This window comes from Falco punctatus, assembly GCF_963210335.1.
Source record: "Falco punctatus genome assembly, chromosome: 3".
Lineage (NCBI taxonomy): Eukaryota > Metazoa > Chordata > Aves > Falconiformes > Falconidae > Falco > Falco punctatus.
This window is the reverse complement of record NC_137582.1, coordinates 116321372-116347492: the sequence shown is the minus strand read 5'-3', so window position 1 is coordinate 116347492 and position 26121 is coordinate 116321372. Positions and strand designations below refer to the sequence as shown.

General features: G+C 50.9%; 3 protein-coding genes across 11 annotated transcripts; 2 read left to right on the top strand and 1 right to left on the bottom strand.

The window, feature by feature from the left end:
- The first annotated feature begins 967 nt into the window (after window positions 1-967).
- Window positions 968-14384, top strand: CAP1 (cyclase associated actin cytoskeleton regulatory protein 1). Of its 2 annotated transcripts, none has more exons than XM_080379858.1 (13): window positions 968-1100; window positions 6328-6440; window positions 6828-6928; window positions 7391-7468; window positions 9340-9483; window positions 9580-9665; window positions 10205-10310; window positions 10418-10595; window positions 11239-11426; window positions 11628-11751; window positions 11850-11932; window positions 12479-12622; window positions 12975-14384. In XM_080379858.1, the coding sequence occupies exons 2-13, from the start codon at window positions 6347-6349 to the stop codon at window positions 13056-13058; spliced, it is 1410 nt and encodes a 469-aa protein (XP_080235984.1). In that variant the 5' UTR covers window positions 968-1100; window positions 6328-6346; the 3' UTR covers window positions 13059-14384. The 2 variants fall into 2 exon arrangements, with proteins under 2 accessions (XP_080235984.1, XP_080235983.1); XM_080379857.1 differs by lacking the exon at window positions 968-1100 and adding an exon at window positions 1131-1263.
- On the bottom strand, window positions 14250-19821 carry PPT1 (palmitoyl-protein thioesterase 1). The gene is made up of 9 exons (XM_080379861.1): window positions 19596-19821; window positions 19111-19220; window positions 18223-18350; window positions 17848-17918; window positions 16880-16982; window positions 16696-16786; window positions 16081-16179; window positions 15796-15867; window positions 14250-15333 (listed from the first exon to the last, which is right to left on the bottom strand). The coding sequence occupies exons 1-9, from the start codon at window positions 19804-19806 to the stop codon at window positions 15211-15213; spliced, it is 1008 nt and encodes a 335-aa protein (XP_080235987.1). The 5' UTR covers window positions 19807-19821; the 3' UTR covers window positions 14250-15210.
- On the top strand, window positions 19802-26022 carry LOC308060757 (sodium-dependent phosphate transport protein 3-like). Of its 8 annotated transcripts, none has more exons than XM_080379849.1 (12): window positions 19802-19926; window positions 20250-20396; window positions 20725-20897; window positions 21136-21369; window positions 21474-21561; window positions 21944-22030; window positions 22411-22529; window positions 23022-23183; window positions 23387-23519; window positions 23605-23752; window positions 24052-24142; window positions 24678-26022. In XM_080379849.1, exons 2-12 carry the CDS (start codon window positions 20303-20305, stop codon window positions 24807-24809), a joined length of 1461 nt encoding a protein of 486 aa, XP_080235975.1. In that variant the 5' UTR covers window positions 19802-19926; window positions 20250-20302; the 3' UTR covers window positions 24810-26022. The 8 variants fall into 8 exon arrangements, with proteins under 8 accessions (XP_080235975.1, XP_080235974.1, XP_080235973.1 ...); XM_080379848.1 differs by having other exon boundaries at window positions 19894-20396; window positions 24678-24819; window positions 25552-26022; XM_080379847.1 differs by having other exon boundaries at window positions 19894-20396.
- The last annotated feature ends 99 nt before the right edge of the window (window positions 26023-26121 follow it).

Below are 26121 nucleotides of genomic sequence, written 5' to 3'. Positions count from 1 at the left end.
GACTCCAAGTTATTTTTCCCTTGACCGCCCCGGTCTTGGTCTCTCCAGCAACAAAGCTGGGACAGCAACATTTATCCACCCTCTGCCTAGTGCTCTGAGATCCTTGGATCAAAGAAGGTCTGTGAGCACCAGGCTCCAAAGTGCTCCATACCCCCAGAATCACGGGAGCCTTGTAGGAGTTTTTTGATGCTTGGGATGAGCCAGCGCACACCAAGAGTAAAACCACCTTTGCCGCACAGAGGCAGCAATGACAACCACCCCAGCAGAGAGCATCAGGGGCCCAGGCCCCCCCAGGATTTACCCCAAGGAGAGGGTGTAGCTGTTTCAATGGCCAGCAGCTCCCCAGGGGGACCCTTCTCCTGTCCTGCACCCACCAGACACAGCTTGGAGGGGCCTTGACCTCAGCGGCCCCTGACACCGCCAGGTACCATTCCAGAGGACCCTTCCACCTCCTCCTAGCCCCAGCCAAGCCCTGTCCTTCCAAGACTGGGACAACCCCCTTCCCCAAGAGGAAGGCTCATCCCACCTAGCCCCTACTGGGTGCAGCCCCCAGCCACATCTGTAGGGTCCCAACCCCCAGCCCGACCCCTCTCCCAGGGGTCCCCACCTCCTCTCAGCACCCTAAACCACCCCCAGCCACTCTCGGGGGTCCCAGACCTCCTAAGGACCCCACTGACCCAACAGCACCTCTGAGGGGTTCTGCAGCCCGCCCTCAGACCTGTCCTGGGGAGTCCCAGCTGCCCCTGCTGGGGCTCTCAGACACCCCCCCCAGCCCCTCTGTGGTGGCTTCGGGCACCTCGAACCCCCGGAGCTCCCCCAGCCCCTCCCCGCGGGTCCCGGGCCCCATCCTGCCCCTCGCCCCCGCCCCGTCACCTCCGTGGCCCCACCTCCAAGCGAGACCCCGCCCCCCCTGCCCCACCCCTCGCCCTCTCCGGCCACGCCCCCCGCCTCCCGCCAATCGCAGGGCGGCTTGCTGGCCGCAGCTCCACCCCGCCGCCGCCGCGGCGTGCCGTGCGCACTTCCGGTGCGCGGGGTGGGGGCCGGAAGCGGGGGGTGCTGGGCGGCGCCGGGTGGCGGCGGAGCGGGAGCGCGGTAGGGAGGTGAGTGCCGAAGCGGGGGGGGCTGCGCATCCTCCTCCTTCTCCTCCTTCTTCCCCTCCCTCGCCGGGGCGGCGGCCCCTGCCCCGGGGCCGGTATCGGCGGGAGGAGACCGCCGCGGGGGGAGCCGCCAGCGGCCGCGCCTGGGGCTGGCCGGGAGGCGCCGGTGAGGGGTCGGGCCCGGCCGATCTGGGGGGGCTCCGGCTGCCTCTGCCGGGGCCGCGCTGGGAGGGCGTAGAGAGACGGAGGGGCTGCGACCTGGCCGCTGGGGGTAGATCCGTTATACGCGGTGATTTCGGGTTAATTTAATCACGGAACGGTGAAAACTCCCGGACGGGGCCGTTACTGGGGCCCGCCGCGGGCCGTGGCAGTGGGCGGGACGTTTCGGGGCTTTCTGTGTGGGGCGGGGGCCCTTGCTGCTGCCGGGGGGCCGGCCCGGGGGTGTCTCCGTACCCGGGTTCTACCCGGGGGGAGGTGTCACAGATTGGTCCGGTCTGGCCCCCGTGCTCCGCGGCGGCGGGGCACCCCGGGCGGCCTGTACCTGCTCCCCCCCCTACCCCAGCGAGAGGTGTTTAGGATTCCCGGTGGCAGAGGGGCCGGCGGGTTACCGGTGACTCACCGGGGCAGGGAGCCGTGAGTGTGCCCACGTCCTGTATCCACCTTCCCAGGGGTTTGCCGCAGCCTGAAGCAATGTTATTCCTGTAGCTTGTGCTCCCCCGCCCCGGGAATGCTCCCTGTCCTGCTGCGCCTGGGGTAGGGCTTGTCTTCAGCCTGTTGCAGACTCCTGATTTCGCTGGGGGTTCAGGTGGCATGTGTGTGACTGCTTTGGATTTTCCAATAGTGAAATGAAAAATAATAATAATACTGCGGGCATTTCATGCGTTAGGATTTTGCACATCAGGTTCTGAAATTCCCCAAGATCTGGGCTATGGATGCCCATCACTGCAAACCTAGGGATCTGTGGTGTGGAGAAACTGCTGTGTTCCCTTTCTCTTCTGAGGCAATCCTTGTGTCCCTGGAATATTGCTGAGCTTTCTGAAAGCCAAAAATACCCCCTATTATTCATGGAACAAAGTTCAGCCAAGCAGCCTCTGCTTGAGCAGGCACAGCTCAGGAGGGATGCTGACGAGGTTCAATGCTCTGAATTCCCGATATGGAGCTTGGTACTGCATCCAATTTAGCTTAGATCTGAGATTCTCAGTTACTTCCCTGGTGGATTCATCGCCCTGACAGGGAATGGAAATGAGAAGAGCATTGCCACAGAGTCTGGCAAGTGCAAATCTCCTATTTCATATAATTGTGATGAAAAAGGAGTCCTTGCACTCACTAGTGCAGAGCAAAGTGATACTTTAACCATCTTACAGTGTTTCAGTAAAAATACCAAATAATACTTTTAATGACTTCAGTAGGATTTGTTATTTTGGAGAGCTTAAATAGGGTCCAGATTGATTTTTTTTTTTATTTTTTTTTTTAAAGGACTTTTGGTTTTCTAAATTAAATAGCTCTGAAATACCAGAAGTAGTCACCGTGGGTTCTGGAGCAATGTCAACAAGTATTGTTGTGCTATAAACAGCAGAGATCTCTGTCTTGGCAACTGCTGGGACTAGCAATAGCTGTCTTGTGTTCGTGGCTGGTCCTGACAACTGACAAAATTCAGGCATTTGGGTCCTGTCTTACATCAAATAATTCCTTATGTGATGAGCTGAACTGTTTAAAAAAAACATTCTTTGGGTTTTTGGAAGATATAATTGTTGGGAATCATCTGGTAGCTGATCCCCGGAGATATTCCAGTGTCAGTTCAGAAATAAACTGTGGTATGTTCTTAATTTAGTTGTCCCATCTTTATTCTTTTTGCCTGTAGAAACAGGAAGTAGCTGATGCAAATTTGGTGTTGCTGACAGCAGTTTGTCGGGCTTCACAAACGCTGAATCTGAACAGAGGCGTAGGTTGGACTTGCTTTGGCTATAAAATTAACATTTGTGTCTTCCAGAATGTCTAAGTGAGGACTCAGGTTAGTGTGCTGTCTCAGGCAACCAGAAGAATTTCATTTATGCCGGGTTTTTTTATGAGAACCAGCTCGCTCCTCTGAGGACTGGCCTTTGGCTGGGACATGCCATCTCCTTGATATTCTCCAAACAGGAAACTCCTTTTATTGTGATGTTGTCCAGGTTCAGCTTTGGGCTACCTAGTGTTTTTACAGACACAATTCCTTCCTTTTATTGCTCTGATTGGTACATCAAAACTGTCTAGCTGTAGGATGAAAGCATGTTTGCTGTACAGTGTGTTCAAAACCATGTTCCCATGCTTTGATGGAAATAAAGGTTAGTTCATAGATTAACCAAATGTGCTATGAAAATGAATGGACTTTCTGGCCCAGGGTGAAATGTGCATTTGCTGCGAGTCCATAGCTTCCGCTCCATTGGTAATCAAAGTTCAATTGAATTTAAACAAGACCTAGATATAAGTTCTGCATGATATTCCCAAAAGGGAGAGCATCATCTCAACTCCACTTCTGTCAGCCGGAGAACTCTAACCTGGTTCCACAGTGTAGCTTGAAAGCCTTTCTCATTCTTCCTGAGCATAGGACAATGTGCGGAACAAAAATGACTCTGAAGCGATCTACGTGTCTAAACTTCCTCTTTAAAGAAGGCAAATTGTGTTTTAATTAATCAAGCAAATTGATTAATGTGCTGTACTGAGATCCGTGAAGTCAGTTTGTCGCTTACTGAAACTGTTTTGCATTTGAAGTGATCAATAGACAAAACACTGTCCAGGTGTAGCCTGGGCAGGTCTATTTTGTGATCTTTTTTTTAATTTCCTTGCTAAATGTGAATCTTTAGATTGCAAGCTCTGGCTGTTGATGTTAGTTACAATTAAATCTTTTTATTTCATTCCATGTGGGTATGTCAATAGCAGAAAGAGCTGCATCCACAGGGCAAAGTGCATGGTGAGGGTGAGTCACGATAGCTTTAGCAAGGAGTGACTAAGATTTAGCTGCCTGCTGTAGGACTTTGTGCTGCCTGAGCTTAGTTCTGATTGTGCTGCCAATTTACCAAGTGACTTAACTTGCAAGTTGACCTAATGCTGCCCATTAAACAGAAATTAAAATGAGTTCACCATCTGCTGGATAGCGCTAGGTTTACAAAGCTGGTATCAAGCACTGTGAGTTTCTGGCTTCTGTCAGGAAAACCAGGAAGGATGTGTCAAATGGCAAGGAGACTGGAAGGAATCCGAATCTCAGGGAACACTGTCTTGTTAAAGGACATCAATCCCGACAGCATATCTAGAAGTGATGATGTGATATGCAACTCGCAACAGCATGTCTTAGTGCTGGTGGTAGGAAGCAGCTTTCCATCTGGACTTTCTGGTTTGTAATCCTGATTGGAAATGCAGTTTGCGGCTCGGTAATGGGGCTGATCAGATTAGAGCCTCGTGTAGAATGTGGTGGGGATCAGTGGTGCAGAACAGCAGCTTTGTCTGCTTAGCACCCGGTAAACCTGATGTCCTTTCTAAAACCCCTGTGTTATTACCCCTCTATCTTGCTGCACTCTTGAAGCAAGGGAGAGTTTCCTTAACAGGTGGCTCTTCTGGGGGAAAAACCCCACCCTTTTTTAGTGTGCTGAGAGTGGGGGAGGCAGAGCCTGGCTCTTGGCTGGGCTCCCACTGGAAGACGTGAGCCCCATTCTGGATGCGTCGTCCTCAGCTGCAGCAGAGCGCTGACGATCCTGTGGTCAGGATTTCTACATTGTACAGAATAAATAAAAAAAAAAAAAAGAAGAGGTACTCATTGCTGTTGATTATATGGGTGACTGCCCACAAGTTTCAGCCTCTCTGAACTTTTTTTGTATCTGGAAGCCATCCAGTTACTGCTGTCCGGTTTTACACACAGTACGTCCTCTGGCTCGCTCTTGCACAGAGGAGGAAACCGCTCTCTTCCTTTTGGAAAGGGGGGTGGCCTCTCCCCTGCCCCCCACATCAGTGCTGCTTCTCCTGATGCAAGCAGCCGAAAGAGGGGCGGAAAATGGCCTTGTTTGTCTTGTGACATCAGTGCCGCTTGTGACTAACACTGGATCTGCCCCACATCCTCTGGAAATTGGGTGAAAACATGCACTTTGGAGCAGGGCTGAGAAGGCTTGTGAGCAAAAGCAAAATCCTTGTTAGATCTTCAGGTTTTGTTTCTGAGGGAGAGCTAGGATCAGTTCCTTTGATGCAGCTGCCTGCCTTTTTGGCTGTGCTGGGGAATGTGCTGGGAAGGATGTTCTCCTCCAGGCAAAGTTTTCAGCTTTGCAGGCTGTTGCAATAAGAAGGAAGCTGTGTCCAGCCCATAATCGTGATTCATGTAAAATCTTCTGATGAGGGGTGATAAGATAAAAATGCAATTGGTGACTTGCTACTTCCTCCCTGCATTCCCTGTGCATTACTGTGCTTGGAGTGTGGCTTGTCTTGCTCCTTGGTGCAGAGCCTCTGCAAAGCAGTAATTAATGGAAAGTTTATATGACTCTTAAGACATTTCCAGATGAGACGCTGCAAATGACTTAGATACCTAAATCACTTTGTTGTGCAGTGCCTGCAGCATAGGTTCTGCAGTTCAGATACCAAAGCCTGTCAGGGAGAGGATGAACGGGGCGTATTGTTGTAGAAGCAGCTATGCCTTCTTAGCTTGTGCAGCTGCTCATCTTAGTGTGTGCCAGGGTGCCTCATTCTGCATGCTGGTGCTTTGTACCGGAGCGATGCTGGAATTACAGATGTTCCTTGGAGGAATTCAGGACTCCGGGAGGTCCCTACAGTTGCATCTGCAGAAACAAAACTACTAGTTCTAATCTGAAGTGTGTGATCTCCCAGCAAATCAGTTGTGCTTGATTTGCTACATGGTCACAGCTAGGACTTGGGCCAGGAACTGGCTGCAGTGAGATTCTGTACAGAGTTTTGTTTCGATGCGTTGTCAATACAAGGTTAGAAGATAGAAGTTTTGTATCCTTGTCCATACAATGGAACAGTAATGACGTGGCCATTAAGGAGCAACTGTGGCAATAGAAAGTGGCTGTTGTGTAATCACCGTCATGCTAACGTGAGGATACCCTGCTGTCCATCATGAGTGTGCAAAGCTAGGTAGAAAATATTCTTCTGGAACTGGCAGAGCTTATACTAGGCAGCTGATAAACCCTCTTCAACGTTTGGCATCCCATTCGTACTATCAGAGGATGCGAATAATTGTCTTCTGTCTGTGCAGGTTGTGGACAGTGGTAGATATGGAAAGACTGGTTGAACGGTTGGAGAAGGCTGTGGAGCGCCTGGAGACAGTGTGCCAAGGACCTGGCATGTGTGGAGATGGCTCTTCCAAAGGTAAGGCACAAAGTGTCATCCCGTGAGAGTCCCTGTGCTGAACTGTCACCCAGCCAGTGTGGCAGCAGCAGTAGCTGTTGCAGAGCTGGTGGTGCTCGTGCAGGGCATGCAAAAAGCTGTTAGATGTGCACAGAGGGGAAGTGAGTTTCGCAGCAGGTACTGAGCAAATGCAGAGGCCTGCGGTTACCATCCTGCTAAGATAAGGACTTCCTGTGCCTGCAGCGCTTCCCTTGTCGGTGTTCAGCTGCATGCTTCAGGCTGAGCCTCCTGCTGTGACCTGGCTGGGAGGTGCAGCCCATCATGCGCTGTGCGTGTGTGAGTGCTCCCAGCCCAGGAGCCCAGCCGGTGCCTCTCAGTGATGCCTGTACTGTGGTTCCCTCTCTGCAGGAGTGGCTCAGTACGTGCAGGCTTTCGATGCCCTTCTGGCTGGCCCAGTAGCTGAATACATCAAGATCAGCAAAGAAGTTGGCGGGGATGTGCAGAAGCATGTAAGGAATCACGTTCTTCTCCCTCAGCTCTAAATAATGCTGCTTGTCCTTCAGGGCTGTTAAGGGACAAGCTTGCTTTTGGTGTTTGCATTCCTTTGGCGCTGTATTCTAGGATGTTTATAATCCCCAAGGATTCAAAACAGATGCAGATGCCCGCCCAGATAACCTCCAGCAGATTTACACCTACTCACACACATGATGAATCAAACCTCCTTGAAATCTTTGGTAGCTGGGTGCCTAGTTCTCTTTATAGACTTAAGGAAGCCTGTAAACTACCTAGCCCAAGAGCTGTTGCATTTTTGTGAGTTTTCTCTGAGGATGGGTATCTCCAAGAATATGTGCTCTGAGATCAGCATAGCTGCTCTCTTACAGACTAGGAACTGTGGGCAGCGGGAGCTTGAATGACCGCTAGTGTCACACTGGGTACAAGGGAAGCTCTCTGATGTTTTTCTCTATTATTAGGCTGAGATGGTTCATGCAGGCTTGATGAGCGAGAGGGCTCTTCTGGTGATGGCATCTCAACACCAGCAGCCAACAGAGGTAAGTCTGGGAAATTGCTTGCCAGAAACTGGGTACGCTCTTACCTCCGGGTCAGGGATGACTGCAAGTGCAGGGGGATCTGGGCTAATGCAGTTGCTCCAAAAGAGGAACTAGAGAAGGACTGGAGACACTTGAATTTGTGAGGTGACACTTGCTGAAAGTGTGAACTGTTCCGGGTGCTCATCCAATGCTGGGCAGAATTCCAGAAGTCAATTCTTAGAGCTGCAGAACTAGGATTTTCTAGTCATTAGAGCAACAAGTTTTCTGTAGCTGTCAGAGCACCTTGTGAGCATCATCTCACAGCGTCTGTCTTGAGTTTCACCTGGCACCAGCACTGCACAATCACTGTTCCCCGAGATGCAACCTGCAGACAGCAACTTATCTGAGACAGGAGCCAGTGGGATTTGCCTAGAGCATGCTTTTCATTACGTGATGCTTATAGACTTTCAGGCATCAGGCTCGTTCTGAAGTATAACAGACATTTGTCTCTGTTGAATGGCCTCTGAATAATAGCTAGGCTTTTAGGATTGATTTGTCTTGAAGCAAGTAATTTAACACTTTACCCTAGGTTGCTGCTTCTCAGCAGGATGTGTGACTGAGAATCTGATCCTGAATGCATTGGTTTTTCCCTGCTGAGAACCATTTTTCCTGAGCCACAGGATCCCTTCTTGCTTTTCTTTGCAGTTATTATCTGGTTTAGTCATGGCTTCTACTGTTACATTGTGGTAGCTGGATTTCTGTGCTACTTTCACTGCAAATTGTATCTGCATCTTTTTCCCCAAATTCAGCATTGTTTATTTTTGACCAGGCTTGCTGTGGTGGTGCTCTGCATAGTCTCTAGTCTGAGATTCTGCTTATAAATTCCACTGATACATTACTTAAGGTTATTCTTTGTTCATAATCTTCTAATCTAATGTAGGTCTTTGTGCAGGTTGTCTTGTAGGAGTCTAGTCAGTTCTGGAGTAGCCAGTTTAAAAAGCAAAATGTATGAACTCGTTGCCTGTGGCGAAGAATTTCCCTATCCTGTTACTTGACAATAGCGCTACGCTGGAGCTTCTGAAAATGTAGCCTGGCCAGTGGTGCTTGGAACCTCTCTGTTCTCATCTAAACAGGGGAAGGGACAGCAAAGGAAAAGCTGAGGCTTTGAAAAGCAAGTTTTGCCCAAATTTGTCTCTCTCTGCTGCCACCAGCAGGAGACCTCCTGATCTTAAAAGCAAGAAAAGTTGCCCAAGAGGCAGCTCTGGCAGTGTGTAATTGGCTGGCTGCTCTGACCTCAGAAGACTTCTAAGCGCTATCAGTCAGCCTTCCAAGCGAGCAACACACAGAAACAATTTTTATCATCCAAATACTAAAGGCGTGGATTGACTTGAGACGTAACTTGAATCCTGAAGTCTGGCTTGATAGGGTGACTTGAGAACTTGCTGCGACGCTGATTGTAACGCAGGCTGGAGATCCCAAACTGCAAAAGCCTGCATAGCACCCCTTTCTCTGAGAGTTTAAAGGAGAGGAAAAAATTTAACAAACTGTCTTGGAACAAAAGAATCCAGGAAAGGCAAATGCTATTTCTGTCGTTGTTACTAACAAGCTTTGTCAGAGTCTCTTGGATTGAACATGAGTCACGGTTCTTGGCGTACTCCCATAGTACCAATCCGGTTGGGAGCTATGACTTCAACCCTGGAGGAGCTAGGCTGTGGGACCGAGCTGGGCTCACAGGGAGAGCTAAGCCTGGACAGGAGCTGTAGCAATAACTTGCGCCAGTTGGAATCTTCCTCCAAGTGACCATCACCTCAGCGGAGCCGCCCATGAAGATGTGCAGCCATTCCAGAGCAATACTAATGTTCTTTATTGTTATTGTCTCTCTTGTTCTGCAGAACGCGTTCTCATCGCTTCTGAAACCAATTTCAGAGCAAATCCAGGTGGTGCAGAATTTCAGGGAGAAGAACCGTGGTAGCAAACTGTTCAATCACTTATCAGCAGTCAGTGAGAGCATCCCAGCCCTGGGCTGGGTGGCCATGGTAAGAACACCAGTGGGAAGCGGTTTCCTTGGACTGGTGGGAAAAGTCTGGCTCCTTGGTCAGCTGTTCCATGCCAATGTGTTTGTTCTTCCCTAGGCTCCAAAGCCTGGTCCTTATGTGAAGGAAATGACTGATGCTGCCATGTTTTATACCAACCGGATCCTCAAGGAGTACAAGGATGTGTAAGTTCACCTTCTGTCTTAAAGACCTCATCAAACACAGCTAATTGGGTGTGTAGGGGCTACTTCAGCATCTAACCACAGCTGTCTTGGTCTTTCATTCAGTCATTCTTTTTAAAGGCAGGGTATATTTGTAAAGCCTCACTTAGCTGTTCTTTCCTGATCCTTAGGGACAAGGTTCCTCGTATTCATGTTGCAGCTGGAATTCCTGGTAGCAAGTGTATTGTCTCAGCATCATTTGGTGGCTGAGCTGTCTCCCAGGGCAGCAGCTTGTGCTTCGGGAGTGGATCTTGTGGGAAGTATCAGACTCTTCAAGGGAAATGGGTGACAGTGCAGAGCCAGGCCTGTAGCCTTCTGCCTGTGGGTGCAAGATTAATACTGAAGCCAGAATGCAGCGCTAGAGGTGTGAGGCTGCTGCGTTGGTCCAGCTGCATCTTGCCCTATAGGCTGAGAGGTGGAGAGGTGTTAAGAACTGTTTGTAGTCCTTGAGTTTTAATGGCAAATGGACCTGCTCGCTCCTGATGATATCCTTGTGTCCTCAGAGATAAAAAGCAAGTGGACTGGGTGAAAGCTTATCTGAGTATCTGGACAGAGCTGCAGGCCTATATCAAAGAGTATCACACCACGGGGCTGACTTGGAGCAAAACAGTAAGTGCTGGCTTACGTCGCAAGAGCTTCTTAGATGAGTATTGCATGATTATTGCAGCAGATATGGAGCTTGTGCAATTGCTTTTCCTTTTGCTGGCCTCTTACAGGGTCCTGTAGCAACAGAAGGGGCTAAATCACCATCTGCTCCCCCAGCTGGGGTTGCGCCTCCCCCACCAGGCCCTCCTCCCCCACCTGCTCCTGCCCCCATGAGCTCCAGCACAGATGACTCTGCCTCCCGCTCCGCACTCTTCGCCCAGATCAATCGGGGAGAAGGCATCACCTCTGGTAGGTGGAAGTAGCTAACAGAGGGAGGGCAGCCATCAGCGAGAGTACTGTTGTGCTGTGAGCCCTCGTTTTGCTGTCATCCCTCAATATACCAGCTTAGAAAGCAGGCTTGCAGTAACAAAAGGCCATCTGATCCGAGCATGAGGCTGGGCATCAGAAGCAGCCCTGATACAGGGAACACATCTGAGTTAGAATTCTCAGCCTCATCTGTCAAGTGTAGCAAGAGATTAATCTCCAGCTGGAATGGAAAAATTGAGACCTTTGGTTGCCTGCACGACTTCAGTTACAAAGGGTGCAATTTTGCACCTACTCAGATTTGCACAAAACTGACCCCTTTTTTGTGTTACCTGGCCAGCGTGTCAGGACAGAGGTGAGAAAAGGTGAGGTGCTTGGCTCAGGGCTTTTTCCAGCTGCAGAGTGGAAGAGCTGGCGCCTTCTGGTTCTACAGTACATCTTGTGTTCTCGTCAAGATTGCATCAGTGTTTCTTGCTCCCTCTTTCACTTGCTGTCACTTGTGCTTGGACTCAACTTAGGCCCAGTTGCAGTTTATTTGCATTTTGAAAAATGTTTTCATGATGATTGTTGTTAGCGCTGATGTCTGTGTTCTTCAAGAGCTGGATTTCAGGTTTGACTTCTCTTGCAGGCTTAAGGCATGTTTCAGATGACATGAAGACCCACAAGAATCCAGCCCTGAAGAACCAAGGGGGTCCTGTGAGAAGTGGGCCCAAACCTTTCACTGCTCCCAAACCAGCGTGTAATGCTAACCCCTCCCAAAAAACCTCTCCAAAGGCACCTGCGCTGCTAGAATTAGAGGGCAAAAAGTGGAGAGTGGTGAGTGCCTGGTGTTGGCATGAGTGGGCTGGAGGGATGGGAGCTTTGCAGCAGGGAAGGAAGGTCTGAAGACCTTCCTTGTAAGAGGCACAAGCCTGAAAGTACATGCAGTTTGCTTTTAAAGGGGCTTCACTGCCCTGCTGTTCACATGGATGGATTGGTCTGCATTCAGAAAATAAAGTGTTTTGCCTGTCTTTTCAGGAAAACCAGGAGAATGCCACTAACCTGGTAATCAGCGATACAGAGTTGAAGCAGGTAGCATATGTTTTCAAGTGCACAAATAGTACGCTCCAAATCAAAGGCAAGATCAACTCCATCACCCTTGGTAAGCAGAGAAACCCTGAAAACTGCTTCTGTGTGCTGGTCTGTAAAAGGCTGGATCTCCAAAACGTTTCTGTGACCTACTCTGTCTTTTCTTTGCAGATAACTGTAAGAAGCTAGGTCTGGTGTTTGATGACGTGGTGGGCATCGTAGAGATCATAAACAGCAGGGATGTTAAAGTTCAGGTGAGTGTCTGCGTCCTGTTCTCTGCCTGGAGTGTGACTGCTGTGCTGTACAACAGGGTGGCTGTAGCATCTGCTGGCTTGAGTAGTTAAATTTCTAGAACAGGAATGTGCCTCTGTGGAGAACGTTCATGAAGCAGCACCAGTCCTGCTGCTCTGCAGCTCACCCTGCCCAGCCCTTAGGAAAGGGCTGAAATTTCCTTCACTGAGCTGTTTCAGGGCTCTAGGTAGAAGATTAGCCTCTGGGGCAGGCAGACGATATGACTGCCAAAGTAGGAGGGCAGCAGTACAATCTCCTCAGATTCCCATTTTGTTATCTGATTTGGGATGGTCAGCTTGGCCAGTGTTCACTGTAGTTTTGTTGTAAAAAGATCAAATCAAATAACTTCCCATTTTTAGTAAAGGTGGGAGTACTTGCATCCAGTGTGCCTGCAGCAGGGAGGTTGGAGTCCAAACCTCTGGCCTTGAAGGCAGGCACAAAAGAAAAACGTTGTGGTTGCTGAGTTCAAACTAATGTTCCTCTAACTGCTGCTTCGACCACCCCGCTAGGTAATGGGTAAAGTGCCAACGATTTCCATCAACAAGACAGACGGTTGCCATGTGTATCTGAGCAAGAACTCCCTAGACTGTGAAATCGTCAGTGCCAAGTCATCAGAGATGAATGTCCTTATTCCCACAGAGGGTGGTGACTTTGTAAGTGCTACTTTTGAAATCGTTGTGGAGGTCTGGTTGGGGTAATGCACGGCAGGATTCTTACCGAGCCCTGCAGGCAACGTGGGTTACAGTGAGGTCTGGAGGGACAATTTTAGACTCTAGACTTTGGAGGCTGTGCATGATGATCAGATATTAAAACCAGCGAATCAAGTTGTCTTTATGGTGAGATACTTGCTGGCTTGAGAGAGCTGCTTCTTCCTCAGGATCTCCTGAGGGCAGAACAGGCAGTGTTTGTGGTACAGGAGAGTGTTGTTCATGGTACAGTGGGAGAAGTTACTAGTCTTAGTCATAAACAGTTTTTTGACAACAGATTTCTATTTTTACCCTCCAGACTGAATTTCCTGTCCCAGAACAGTTCAAGACAGTGTGGAATGGTCAGAAGTTGGTTACCACTGTGACGGAAATTGCTGGCTAAGCAGAAAAGCTCCAAGGCTCATACCCTCCCCTGGCCCTGCTGTGGGACAAATCTGCTTTCAGATTCTCTTAGATTTCTTGTACCTTTCTGCTCTCAAACTGCTTCTCTTCTACCCGGGAGACACAGCTACCTGCCATCACTGAAATACCTCTGCCTGGGGTTTGGTGTAGGTGGTGGGTCAGTTATCGTCCACATCTATTAGCAGGAAGGTGTATTTTTTTCTCTTTCCCCTTGTCTGATCTAACTGCACCAATTGATCAAGTCAGCTTTTTGGTGAACTTCGCAGCCAGTACTGGCAGTTGGCTTTCAGAGTGTTGTTCGGTTTTTTTCATATTGACTTTAAGCAAACTGTTCATGTGAGAGAGGAATGTTGTCCCCTTTTTAACAAATAATGGCATCTGTCGGGGTCCAGAGTACCCAGTTGCTATGGCAGATGTCTCGAGAAGGTCCTGGAAGCCGCTAATTCCAGCTCTACATACTAGTTGGTGGCATTACAGGACATGGGAATGGCTTTGTCGGACCAAAGGCTGAGGACCTGGGCTGTAGCATTCCACCCTGATTTCTCTTGTATCATTCCTACTAGCTCAGTGTATTTCTGATTGTGCCATGACAGGAGGCTTTATATTAACCAGTGCCACAGGAAGACTGCAGTGGAGTAACTGTGGTTACCCCTCTCCCCTGCAGTCTGGCTGGTAGCTTGGAGCTGAGCATCTCTTATTCCAAGAGCCCTCCATCTGGCAAGGGACTCTTTGCCCCAGAGCTTCCTTCTCGGAGCAGCTGAACTCAGGTTCAGTCTTCCAGGACAGTTCTTCTGAACCTGTCCCCTTCTGCAGAGGAAGGGTCTCCTTCATTCCAGGGTCAGTAGTGCAGTATTGTAAATACCCGAGTTGGATCGAGTCGGTTCCTCACTCTCTTCCTCATCTGCAATCAGTCCCCATAAGGTGAATCCTCCCAGCCTGCCCTTTCCCCTGTTGCTTGGCTCTTTAATTTGGTGGAAGCTGGTAGCCTCTGTTCCAGGGCCCTGGAGCAGAGTGATGGATCCAAGACACAGTACTGTACTGACCCATAAAGGGAGCTGCACGTGCTTTGACCTTCATTTTTCCAACGCCTCGGGTGGCATAAGCATATCTTAAATGCATTTCCTCTGTAAAGTGTCAATGTTCTTTTTCTCTAGGACAAAACTTACAAAAAAAATATGCAATTTTTTTATTTTGAGACTGTCCTGTGACTTGTACTCGTTTTCTCCTGAGGCTTGTGAAAAAACCTTTCTTATGTACTTAAGATTATACAGAAGATAGAATAAAGTTAATGCCAACTTGCTCATTAGAGAGGCTTTTGTCCATTCTTCAGGGGCATACAAGACCTCGGGTAGGACAAGATGCTTCGTGCTGCCTCACCCTGCCTCCATGCTGCCTCACCACTTCCCTGTGGGGAAGTACAGACTTTCCTGAACTCCCCTCAAATCCAAAGGGTCAGTAGTTGTCAAAGCTCACTTTTTTTTGTTAGGTGGTCTTTATTTATTGCAGTTTCTGTATAAAAGTGCATAAACCAAGCCATTAGTTGAAAACTTCAAGCTGTCAATACCTACTTAATTCAAACCCCTCCTTTTTCCCCAGAACCCCCTAAATTTGGCCCATTTCTCCATCTGGAAGGATAGGCTGTACTATCTTTCCTCTACATACAGCCATATAAGCCTACTTGCTGATCCCTTTAAGAGATGCAGCAGCATTCTTGCACTAGTGATTTCAGTTAATACTGCCATTGTGTCCTGCAAGGAACAGGTAACAAGGAAAACAACCCCCCTCACACAGCTAATCATTTTGCCATCACCAAGTGACCAGCACAGCCCCAGCTCTGAGAACCAAAGTAGACTTACCGAGGCCTGTGCAGGATGGAGTGCTTCGGAGTTAGTGTGAGGCTCAGTCCACCCATATTGGAGCATAATTACGTTCAGACAAATCCTGGTCTCTTACTGCAGTGTAATGGGTGCTGCCTCTGCACACTGTGGAACTGCTGAGCTAAACCCCCTCTTCCTCCCCTTCCCCAGACCCCCGTAGGCTCGTACACAGAAAGTGCTGTTGTACAGTGGCACCCGCGTTAACTACAGTGGCAGACACTCCCCAGTGCTCTCACAGGGGGCCTCCCCTTAGCGTCACTGGAGGAAGGGGAGGATAGTGGTGTAAAACCATTCTTCTGAGAAGTGCAGGTGATCCCCTTTCACCCCCAGGAACACCAGCTTTCCCGCTTTGTCCATCTCCTGCAGCCCCAGGCGATCCTGCAGAGAGAAGCATGACCATAGGTAGCTTCCTGAGGCCTGCCACAGCCAAACGCTGGCAGTGGCTGGGGAGCCCAGCATGGAGAAAAGCACCGATGGTCAGGGACTGTTGTTGCAGCAGAAGTGGCTACAGGCTAGAGTGGGTTTCACTTCTGCTCTTCAGAGCCTTCCTCTCATACAGGGGAAAAGGGATGACTTAACAACAAGGCTTTAAAAAGGAGCAGAGTTCATTAAACTCATGCTGAAAGGGGGGATCTTGAGACAGGTACGAGACCACCCTGTAATTGCCACTGCCAGAACTGCCTGGAGAGAAATGCCTTCCCAAACAGCTACTGGCAAGAGGAGGCGATATCCCAGGAATGGCAGAGATAGTGAGTAAAGCAGAGATGTGAGCTCCTCAACATCCCAAGGGCACTACAAAGTGGAAACTGCGGCAACCCCTCAGCCCCCAGCAAAACACACCTCTTTGTACAGCAAGGTCTCCTTCAGCGGGATGGTCTCCTTGGCTTGGCCACTTTTGTAAAACCCAAACCACTGCCAGAATAAAAAGAAGGAAATGGTTGCTGAAGGGTTCCCAGGAGATAAGCAAGTTCTCACCACCTTCTGGTGGAAACAGTGCAGTATAAGGCCTACGTCTGTGCTCAGCCTGCTCCTTACCAGCCTCAAGTTCTGCCATAAAAGGACAAACCAGAAACGAGCAAGCACCAAACCACCACCCAAAAGCAGCACCCATCCTGCTTGCCTCACCTCAGAGATCGGAGGGTCGACCATGGTATCATTGAGAAATTTCACCATCACAAACTTTTTCAGAGCCATCAGGTTTTTCTTGTACGTCTCGTTGATGCCCTGGATGAAAGCAATAGAGAACAGATCCAAGTCACTGGAAAACCTATTGAGACATGTTAGGGAAACAGCCTGCTCCAACCTGGCCTGTACCTGCAAAGGAAGCCCTGGCCTGCACCAGCCTAGGCAGGGATGTGTGTTTCCGTTAACAGCCTCCCTTGGCTGTGCTCATGGCGTTCAGCCTCATCTCCAGGCTGTAAAGAGGGGGTGGGCATCCCCTGCCTTGCCAGGGGAGTGAGAGGATTCACCCACTTGAAAGGTGGTGGGAGGACCGAGCATGTGGCTTATCTACGCCAACCACCCCAAAACAGCGCAGACACACAGGAGCTGCTCTGCCACAGACAAGTCTCATTTGTAAATCTACCAGCAAAAACACTTCCTACACCCCTGGGATGCAGGGCAAAAAATGCTCCCCTTCAAACTCCAGCAAGATGACTGCCAGGGAGCACGAACATGAGTGAACTCACTGCTAAGGCTTCTGCTCTCCTACTAGCATTTAACCATCAGCCAGGTCCTTACCCTCTCCTGATTTATATCAGCCAAAAAGATGCTGTTTTTCCTATAGTCGTCCTCCTTCAGAGGGTCATGCCAATACTCTGCTTGTACCAAGCTGGAGAAGAGAGAAACCAAAGATTAGGCAGGAAACCCAGAGCTGCTCAGGTGTGCCTGGCCGCTGTTGTTGCAGCTTGATGAATATACTCACTGCTCTTGAACAGCTTGTGTGTAGGCGCCAAGATCCAGCATCTTTCGGATCCAGTCACAGATATGGGAGCTCTCACCAGGACAGCGTGGAAAGCCGTACACACCTGGGGTATGGAGAAATGTGTAATAACTGTGTAAGACTGTGAAATCCCTTAATCCCTCCAGCTGGTAAAGAACCACCCTCTTACAGAACAGTGGCAAGAATTACCCAGGGAATCAGGCAGCCTTTAATCCTGCAATCCCATTAGACAGCCCTCCTGCCCCTGGGCATTATTACACACAAAGATAATGGATGATGTTCTTGAGCTGAGGGAATTGCTCTGGAGAATGGGGGCACGCAGACGAGCAGAATACCATCCAGCTCGCCTGGTCTGTTCCCAGGAGATCTCACAATCAGTCCCTACAAATCTTCCCACCACACTACAATGAAATAAACTCAAGCCATAGAGCTTCTCAGGGGAGAGTATCTGAAATTCAGTCAGCCTCTCTTAACTGTACAGTCTCTTTAATCATTTCTGTCTCTTTAATTTCATACTGTCTCTTTACTGCAAAAAGCACATCCCTTTCCCTGAGGCTTTAGCCTTCTAGATGCTGATTGTAAAACATTCTTGTGACCCAGAAGGTTTAGTTTCACAAAACCTTTGCTCTGTAGTTAGAAATTTCTTCTCCCGAAACAACTAATCCCAAGTGCTTCCAAAGTATAGAAGAATTCTACCCAGACAATAAGTTGTCTACTTACAAAGGTCACTTCTTGTTGCCAGTTAAGCAAGACCAAGACAGAAGATAACACAGTTGCCTAACAACTGGGCCAAAGCAGACCACCAGGTTCAGACAAGAACAAAGGGACAGTTTAATTCACAAGAAAATGGTCAGATTTTAGGAAAAGGCCAAAAAACCATCCCTCCTACCAAGAAGAGCCCCCTACCCTTCAAGGTGCTTAGGAGGTGTGATAGCTTAATTGGACACTACCTTGGTGCTGTCCCCCAATGGAGATCAAATTGAGCATGGGAGGAGAAGGACACCTCTGGGCCACTGCCCTCCTGTGGGAGAAAAGGAAGGAGCTGAGCTGGCACCCAACATGCCCAGGCCACCAGTGCTGGTTCACATGCAGCTCTCAGCTTGCCACTGTGTGGGCTCAGGTACTCGGGTAACATGTGCTAAGAGAATTAACTCTTCCTGGTAGAGGAGGGCTATAGGCAAACATGTTCTTACCTCCTTTGGAGCGCAACTACCCTTATGAAGGGGTTTGTCAGTTTACATCTGCTTAGTATTTTAAAAGAGTTTTAAATCAGAACCTAAAACCCAACAAAAAGCACTGGAAATGGAACAGAAGTGTAAACTTACAGGAACTGGCCTCCTTGGGAGAAGCCCATTGCGTTGTAGCCTCCTTTCAGGTGAGGGTCCTTTGCAAGTTGGCTGCACACCTCTCTCACTTGATCATTCACATTCATAAAGAAGCTGTTCTCCATATCCTGATGGATTAGCCAGATTAGAATGCATAGCTTGTACAATGGCTTATATTATTTTGATCTATGCAAATAGAACGCTCAGTTCTGCTTTTGAAGAGGACCTTAACTTCCACAATATGACAGAAGTAAATTCAAGTTTTGAGACTTCCCTTCACCATGTCATTGTTCCTACTCTGCTTGGCAAAACTCTCATATAGAAAAGTGACATTTCCCCAAACTTTTCGACAATTTGAGTCCCTTCAGATTTTATGTGTCTGTATATATTTATAAAAATTAAAAATCAAACTTCACCCATCTTCTCCAGATCCTAGAAAATAGCATACATTGCACAATATCCTGAGAGCCTTTAAAACAATTCTGAAGGGCTACATAAAACTGTCAAAAACCATGAAGGTGTAGTGGTCTGTACCTTTATTATACTGAAAACATATAGTGAATAAATGGTTGGATATCCATAAGGATGGCAAGGGATAAAACTCTGCTTTAGTACTATACCTTATCACATGCCTTTATATTACTTGGAGTGGTTAGAGTGCTAATCACTGGATTTGCATATTAATCCAATATAGACTAGGGACTTGGTTTTCTACCTGTCAAAACTGTTTACTTCACAAGGAAGAAAAAAGTTAGCAGAGACAGCACAATGAGAATCCTTGTGGAATCATGTTGACAACAGAGACTGCAATAACTACTGCACCGTTAGAGCCACACACCGGCCACAGCTCTGCCAAGCAGAAACACGACTGACAGCTGAGTTAGTTACCTGTATCAGGTTGCTTCCAATCTTGAGAGACAGAACATAAACCCCTGGTATTTTGTTCTCCACTATTTTTTTAATGTACCCCATGCTTTGTGGATTGCAGCAACTGTCTCCTGTGAGAGGGAACAACGCAACACACCGTCAGGCCACCGCTCAGGGCCCTAACCTCGCCTCCGCAAACGTACCAGCCCCCGGCCCGCTACAACGGAGCCAGAAGCCGCCACCGCACACACGGGCCGGGGAGAGGAGGGTCGGCACCTCCCGGTCTTCGTAGAAAACAGCAGCCCGGAGGAGGGGGACACCGGAGCGGGGCCGGGGGCGGCCTGCGAGCTCCCCTCGGGCCTACGCGGGTCCCGGCATGGCCCCATCCGCCGGCCGGGCCAGCTAAGCGCCGCTGCCCCGCCCCCAGAGCCGTTACCGGAGGATCGGCTCCGGCTCCGGCTCCGGCTCCGGCCCCGGCCCCGCCCCCGCTGCCGGTCCCGGCTCACCCATGCCGTGCCAGATAACCAGGGGAACGGCGGCGGCCGCGCAGCCCAGGCACAACCCCAGCAGCACCGCCACCACGGCCCTGACCGCCGCCATCTTGACTGGCCACATGACTCGTGCGCGGGTCACGCGGCGGGGGCGGGACTCATGGTGGCGGGAGGGGTCTAGTGCCGGGGGCGGGGCCTGGCGGGGCGGGGGCTCGGGCGTTCCCATGCCAGGCGCTGGTTCGAGCCCCGGCCTTGTTCCATCCCACCCGGTTCCCTGAAATCCCAAATCCTGCGAAAGCATCCCGCTCCACGCCCCGGGACACGGAGCCAGGAGACCCCCGTCCCCGTGAGCTACCCCTGGGGGAACGGGGCGGGCAGGGAAGGAACCTCCCTTTGCACCAGCCAAGGGAGGGCAGTGGGTACCCCAGGCCATCGGCAGGAGCGCCCTGGGGTGGGAGAGACCCCGCTGCCCTGCCAGGCTGTTTGGTGGAGGGTTATAAAGCACGGGTGTAAATAAGACCGTCCCCGGGGAGGTCTGAGGCTGCTGTAAATCACTGTGCTCATAAAGTGTTTGTACAGGCATCTGTGACCGGCGGCCTGCTCCGCTCTCGCCGCACCAGTAATGGCTGCTCCTGTGTTTGTTGATGTTTGAGATTCACTTCCCAACAGGGCTGGAGATTATCTCAAGGAGAAGCAGGCAACAGCGTTGCAGGCAGGGAAGGATGCAGCGCCACGTGGATGACACGCAGGCAGGGGCCGGGCCGGAGGCAGAGCAGGATGAAGCCCCTCTGCTTGCTCAGCAGCCCTCCTGCACTGGTAAATCCACTCCGTGGGGAGCAGCGGGCTGAGGTGTGGCCTCAGCAGGGCCCGAGCCAGTAGCCTCAGGCTTTGACGTGTCCCCTCCATCCCCGGGCAAGTCTCCTTGCCTTCCTGTCCCTCTGTTCTCCTTCTGGAGGTACAAACTGCCACCCCTGCAGAGGAGGAGGGCAGGGGATCAGTGGTAGATGTCTGGAGGGTACCTGGAAAGAGTTGTTTGTTGCTGCAAGAAGGGGATTGCCTGGCGACACAGATCTGTAGGAGGGAGTGAGAGTTAACCTGTGGCCTCTCTGACTACCCCTGGTTTGTGGGTGCTGTCCGCCCACAGGGCTCTGCTCCACTCGCTGTGGCCTGGCCGTGGTCCTGCACATCTCTTTTTTCCTGGCATACACACTCCGGGTCAGCCTCAGCATCGCCATCATCGCCATGAGTAACAGCAGCCATCCCCACAGCTGGTCCAGCAGTGCTCCCCACAGCTCCGACCCAGGATTTGCTCAGGATGTAAGTGGAAAGCAGACTCAGATAACTGAAAGATCCTTCCTGGGCTCAGTCCACTCGTGTTTTTGCATGAGGACAGACTTGGAAGCAGCCGAGAAAAGTGCTGAGGACAAGGCGGGTGAAGGAGCAGAGCTCAGTTTATTGTGCTTAGGGCTGCATTTCCTGGTTGCTTCTCCCCTTCTGGAGGAGGCTGTGCCTGAAAAACAATCTCTGTCTGACAGACGTGTTCTGTCTCCTCCAGGCCCCCACGTACAACTGGAGCGCTGAGACTCAAGGAATCATCCTCAGCTCCTTTTTCTACGGCTACAGCCTCACGCAGGCGCTGGGCGGGTACTGCTCGGGGCTGTTCGGGGGGAAACCCGTGCTGGGCAGCGGGCTCCTGCTCTCCTCTGTTCTCACCCTCCTTGTGCCTCGATCAGCAGAGCTCGGCGTGAGCTGCCTCATCGGGCTGCAGGTGCTGCTGGGCTTGGCTGAGGTCAGTCATGGCTCCAAGCGCTGCCAGGCTGCAAAATTTGCTCAGGTTAGCCCTGGCTGCGCTCCTCATGTCCCTTCCCACAACGCTCCCTGTTATCTTTGCAGGGAGTGATATTTCCAGCTCAGTACACACTCTGGGCAAAATGGGCCCCTCCACTGGAACGCAGCAGGCTCATGAACATCGCTGATGCTGGTAAGACACAAAGACTTTTCCCTACCACTGATTCAGTAAGTGCAGGACCTCTCCTCACCCCTTTCTTTCCAAGCCAGTCCTTGTAGCAGCTTCAAGTTCAAGGTTCTAGGTCCTTGGCAAAGAAGTGTTAGCAGTGTTAAGTCTTTCTACCTCTGCTCCTCCCATCCTATGTCCTCTCTGGCTTCTCAGCTTAGGTCAGCTTGAGGCAGGAGAGGCAATCCGGACCTGAAGGGAGCAAACCTGGATACAAGGGTGCTTGTTTGCACAGGCGCTTCATTTGTGCAACCACATTTTCCGATCACAAATTTGGCTGTAGGCTGTAGCTCTGTCCCACTCACTGCTGGTCACACAAAGTCCCGTTAAAATGACTTCTGTTCTCTAGGATGCACTTTTGGGACTTTCTTTGCTCTCCTTGTGGCTGGGATCATCTGCCAGAGTCTGGGGTGGCCTTTTGTCTTCTACATCTTTGGTGAGTAATGGTCCACCATGTCCCTCTACTCCAACCCCACTGCAGGCCGTTTGCTGGCAGAGCTCCCAAAGGTTCCCCATCAGAGCCCTGCAGGACCAGCTCCATCCTTACTAGTCCCACGCAGAGCTCTGGGCTCCCCTGTCACCCAACAGGCCAGGATGAAGCCATTTTGCTGGGGTGCTATTAGGGAATGAGCCTTTGCTGAACCTTTTGTGCCATCAACCCAGACCCTTCCACTGTGAGCGATGGGTTCAGTGGAGTTTGTCCCTTTCCATCTTCCTGCACTCACTTTGCTAGCACCAGCCTCCATGCCGCTGGCTCTCAGCTCTGCCGCAGCTCACTGTAAAAGGAGCTGGCACTGAGAGCCCTGCTCCTCGCAGGTGGTGTTGGCTGTGCCTGGTGCCTCTGCTGGTTCTTCCTCGTGCATGAGGACCCTGCACACCACCCGTGGATTAGTGCCAGGGAGCAGGAATACATCGTGTCATCGCTGGCTCACCAGGTAAACTCAAACCTTTTAATCACGACTGGCCACACAGCAGGCACCATGCCAAAGGGACTGTTCTGAGGCAGTTCAGCTGGGTTCCTGTAGAGGAATGAAGCTGGGTTAATTAATATTGATAACACAGCTGTGGGCTGGCTTCAGGGGCAGTGGGTTGCTGTGGCTGGTTGGGCAGCCAATGAAGAGAGAGCAGCGAAGGAAGAGAGAGGAGGAAGAAGCAGAGAGAAAAGAGAGAACATGTGCCCTGGGTGAGGAGAGCCTAGAAGAAGGCAGCAGAGGGACTGGCATGAAGAGTATGTTGGTATGACATGGTAAAAGACCTTGTTGCAGCCGGCTAGTTTGGAGAGTGCTGTGACAGGTTCCTTATCCAGCGGCCAGGGCTAGTCCCAGTTTTCTCAGCAGCAGGTAGAGAGGCCAAGGAAAGCCTGGACAGCCTGCCCAGGGGATGTAAGACAGGAGATGGGGCACTGGCTGACATTTTATTCCTTCCAGGGAAGCTCTCATGGCCGCTCCCTCCCATTTGTGGCCATGGCTAAATCACTGCCTCTTTGGGCAATCACCATTGCCTGCTTCTGCACAGACTGGCTGTTCTACATGCTGCTGACCTCCATGCCCATGTTCATGAACAACGTCCTCCACTTTGACCTCAGAGAGGTGAGTGCTGCCCTGCAGCTGAGGCTGGTCCCCACAACAGCGACAGGACTTAATCCCTCTGTAGGCTGGGAGCAGGAGGTTCCTCAGGGATATGTCTTCGTGAAGACTGGTGGCCCTGGGACCAAGGGAGCTGCAGTCTTGGAGCTCTTGGCTCCGTTGCTTCGTGCCATGGACACGACAATGCCTTGTTCTCCCTTACGCAGAATGGGTTCGTCTCCTCCCTGCCTTATATTGGGAATGGGCTGGGGCACATCCTGTCTGGGCTGCTGGCTGATTTCCTCCTGGCTAGGCGAGTACTTGGCACAGCAGCTGTCAGAAAGTTCTTCTCAGCCCTCGGTAAGGACAAGCTTTCATCTGCAGTCCAGCCTTTCCGCCTTGCTTGTATTGCCTGTTATAAAACACATCCCCTTTTCCTCCCAAGGGATGCTGCTCCCAGCCACCTTCCTGGTGGCTGTGCCTTACATTGGCTGCAGTTCCACAGTTGTTGTGGTCCTTCTAACACTGGCCTTGACAATAATGAGCATGACAGGGGCAGGCATCAATATTAACCACATTGATATAGCACCCAGGTAAGTGGCTCTGACCTCTGTGCCCTCCCTGGCTCTGTCCCCTTCCTTTTCCCAATCCCCCAAGGCTTCTGCAACTCCTACTCTCCCTTCACTTCTGTAGCTGGTGGCATTGTAAGCTAAGGAGTAAAATAAAAGATTAAAATCCCCCCCCAGTCTTGCAAGGAAGATCCTAGTGTTACTCAGCATGACAGGCAGTATTCATGCAGATGAGGAAAGGGACTGGCAGCGCCTGCCCCTCTCCCTTCTTGTGACAGTTTCCTCTTTTCCTCACTCACGAAACCCTTGCTTTCTCTCCCCAGATATGCAGGGTTCCTGCTGGGAATCACAAATACCTTTGGCATAGTTGCAGGAATTATTGCTCCTACCACAGTTGGACTTCTCATCAGCCAGGTAATTTGGGGCCACAAATCACAAGCACACCCCTGGAAGAAAAGACAGGGCTGCTTTCAGAAATGGATTCCTTTCTCTGCACTGAATCAAAAATTACTCCAAGCCATCCCCCTCTCCCAATGAACACATGTGATATCGTGCCCAGCAAACCAGAGCCTGGACCGTTTTGAGGACATGGGGATGACTCAGAAAGCAGGAAGAGCTCCACATGGGCCCCATCTGGATGTACTTAGAGATGAGGAGAGGGTTGAGGGAGTAGGGTGAGGAGGAAGCTTTGTGCCAGGCAGGAAAGCTTCCTGAATTCAGCACAGCACACAATGTTTCCAAAAATGCCAAGGAAGGAAATGCATCTCCAGTAAGAGGAGGTCTGGCATATGTCTTGAGTTGAGCAAAGCTCTTCTGTTGTTGGTGCTAGTATCAAGCAGAGGATGGAGATGAGTTTAATGCCATTGAGCTGGGTGGCAGTAGTTGGGTGATCACTACATGGAGATAAAGGGAAGGGCCATACCACAGTGATGTGTTCTTGGCCCCCCAGGATCTCCAGACTGGCTGGCGGAACGCCTTCTTCCTATCTGCAGCTCTCAGCCTGTTTGGCCTGATCTTCTACATAGCCTTTGGCAGTGGCACCATCCAAGATTGGGCTAGGGAGGACACTGCTGGGCAGTGAACATCAGAAGGTACACAAAGGAATGGGCTGCAAGAGGGCTCAGCCCTGTGTCCCTGCCTGTTTCTGGGGCTCTGGCAGCATCCTCAGGCAATGGCATGAGCTCCACAGCCCTGCCTGCACTCTGGCTCTTGGAAGTGCCCAGCACCTTCACCCAGCTCTGTCCCCCTTTTGATCCCAATCTACTCCCTTGGGGAGACACTAGCCCTTCAACCTGTGTTGCCCACATTTAACCCTGCCCTCAGCCTTTGCCCACGGGAAGGAATGCTGCAGAGTGGACAGATCCTAAATGGGATCCACAGAGAGCTGGTAAAGTGGGCTGTCAGCTGAGCTCTGTAAGGAGCCTGCGGCTATTTCCAGCAAAGCTGTTCTTAGATGAAGTAAATTGATAATGAAGTGGTACAGCAACATTAGTTTTTAACTAGCAGCTTTTCACACCCTCTACAGAGAGGCTCCTAACACTTTTTTCTATTCTTAATGAGACAAGCTGATTATTCATTTATCCTTCATCCCCTTTTAGAAGCAACCAAAGCAAAAAATAAGGGAAGGCTTTACAGAGTTCAACCTGGCAGCCCTGAGCACAGCCCCTGGGAGGCAGGGAAGGTGATAAGCACGGAAAGCCTTGAGCTGGTGTCATCCTTACTGAGCGAGAGCCCCATTGCAAGCATTCGGCTCAGAATGTTGTCACCGAAAGAGATGTTTAGGCCCCAAAAAAGGGTCTGAATTTGGCTTGCCTGTTTCCCAGAGAAGCTGTGTTACACTCCCAGCCAACTGCAGCGAGGGAGTGGACTGTGACTCCTCACTTGCTCCAGACTAAGTCAAAATGGTGCAGAAAGAGGATCCAGATCCCAGACAGAGACGTGAAACTCACAAATGGTTTCCTGACAGAGGAAGTGAAATCTAAACACATTCCCAGGTCTGGCTCAAGGATTTTGGGGCTGCGAGGGCGGGAGAAGCTCTGGTAAGCTATGCTCAATGCTGCCTGGGAGTGGAGAAGCGCCAACACCTCCTGGTGCAGCATCTCCCAGCAAAGCTGCTGTGGCTCATCCCACTGGCCTCAGCAGCAGACTGGGCCTGCTGGTGGACCACCAGCCCCTCCGCCACCGCCGGCCTGGCCCCAGCGCTCCCTGCAGCGAGCCGCAGGGCGCAGGCAGCTGCTCACGGTGGTGTGGGCCGGGCCCCGGCCCCAGCCTGCCTGCGGGGCAGGGGGTGAGGGCGGGCAAGGCCTCCCCGTCCCCACGGGCCCGTGGGACAAAATGGCGGCGTGGGCTCCCGCCCGCCCCACCGCGGTTACCCCGGCAACTGGCCGCGGCGC

Bases quoted from the DNA above. Each gene is read 5' to 3' on its own strand.
- CAP1 (XM_080379858.1), top strand. From the start codon at position 6,347: ATGGAAAGACTGGTTGAACGGTTGGAGAAGGCTGTGGAGCGCCTGGAG. The intron at 6,929-7,390 runs GTAAGGAATCAC...CTCTATTATTAG, and splicing joins GCGGGGATGTGCAGAAGCAT to GCTGAGATGGTTCATGCAGG. The intron at 7,469-9,339 runs GTAAGTCTGGGA...CTTGTTCTGCAG, and splicing joins AACACCAGCAGCCAACAGAG to AACGCGTTCTCATCGCTTCT.
- PPT1 (XM_080379861.1), bottom strand. From the start codon at position 19,806: ATGGGAACGCCCGAGCCCCCGCCCCGCCAGGCCCCGCCCCCGGCACTA. The intron at 18,351-19,110 runs GTAACTAACTCA...CTAATCCATCAG, and splicing joins TTGGAAGCAACCTGATACAG to GATATGGAGAACAGCTTCTT. The intron at 16,180-16,695 runs GTAAGGACCTGG...GCTTTCATCCAG, and splicing joins CTGATATAAATCAGGAGAGG to GGCATCAACGAGACGTACAA.
- LOC308060757 (XM_080379848.1), top strand. From the start codon at position 20,225: ATGTTTGAGATTCACTTCCCAACAGGGCTGGAGATTATCTCAAGGAGA. The intron at 22,530-23,021 runs GTAAACTCAAAC...TATTCCTTCCAG, and splicing joins TGTCATCGCTGGCTCACCAG to GGAAGCTCTCATGGCCGCTC. The intron at 23,753-24,051 runs GTAAGTGGCTCT...TTCTCTCCCCAG, and splicing joins CACATTGATATAGCACCCAG to ATATGCAGGGTTCCTGCTGG.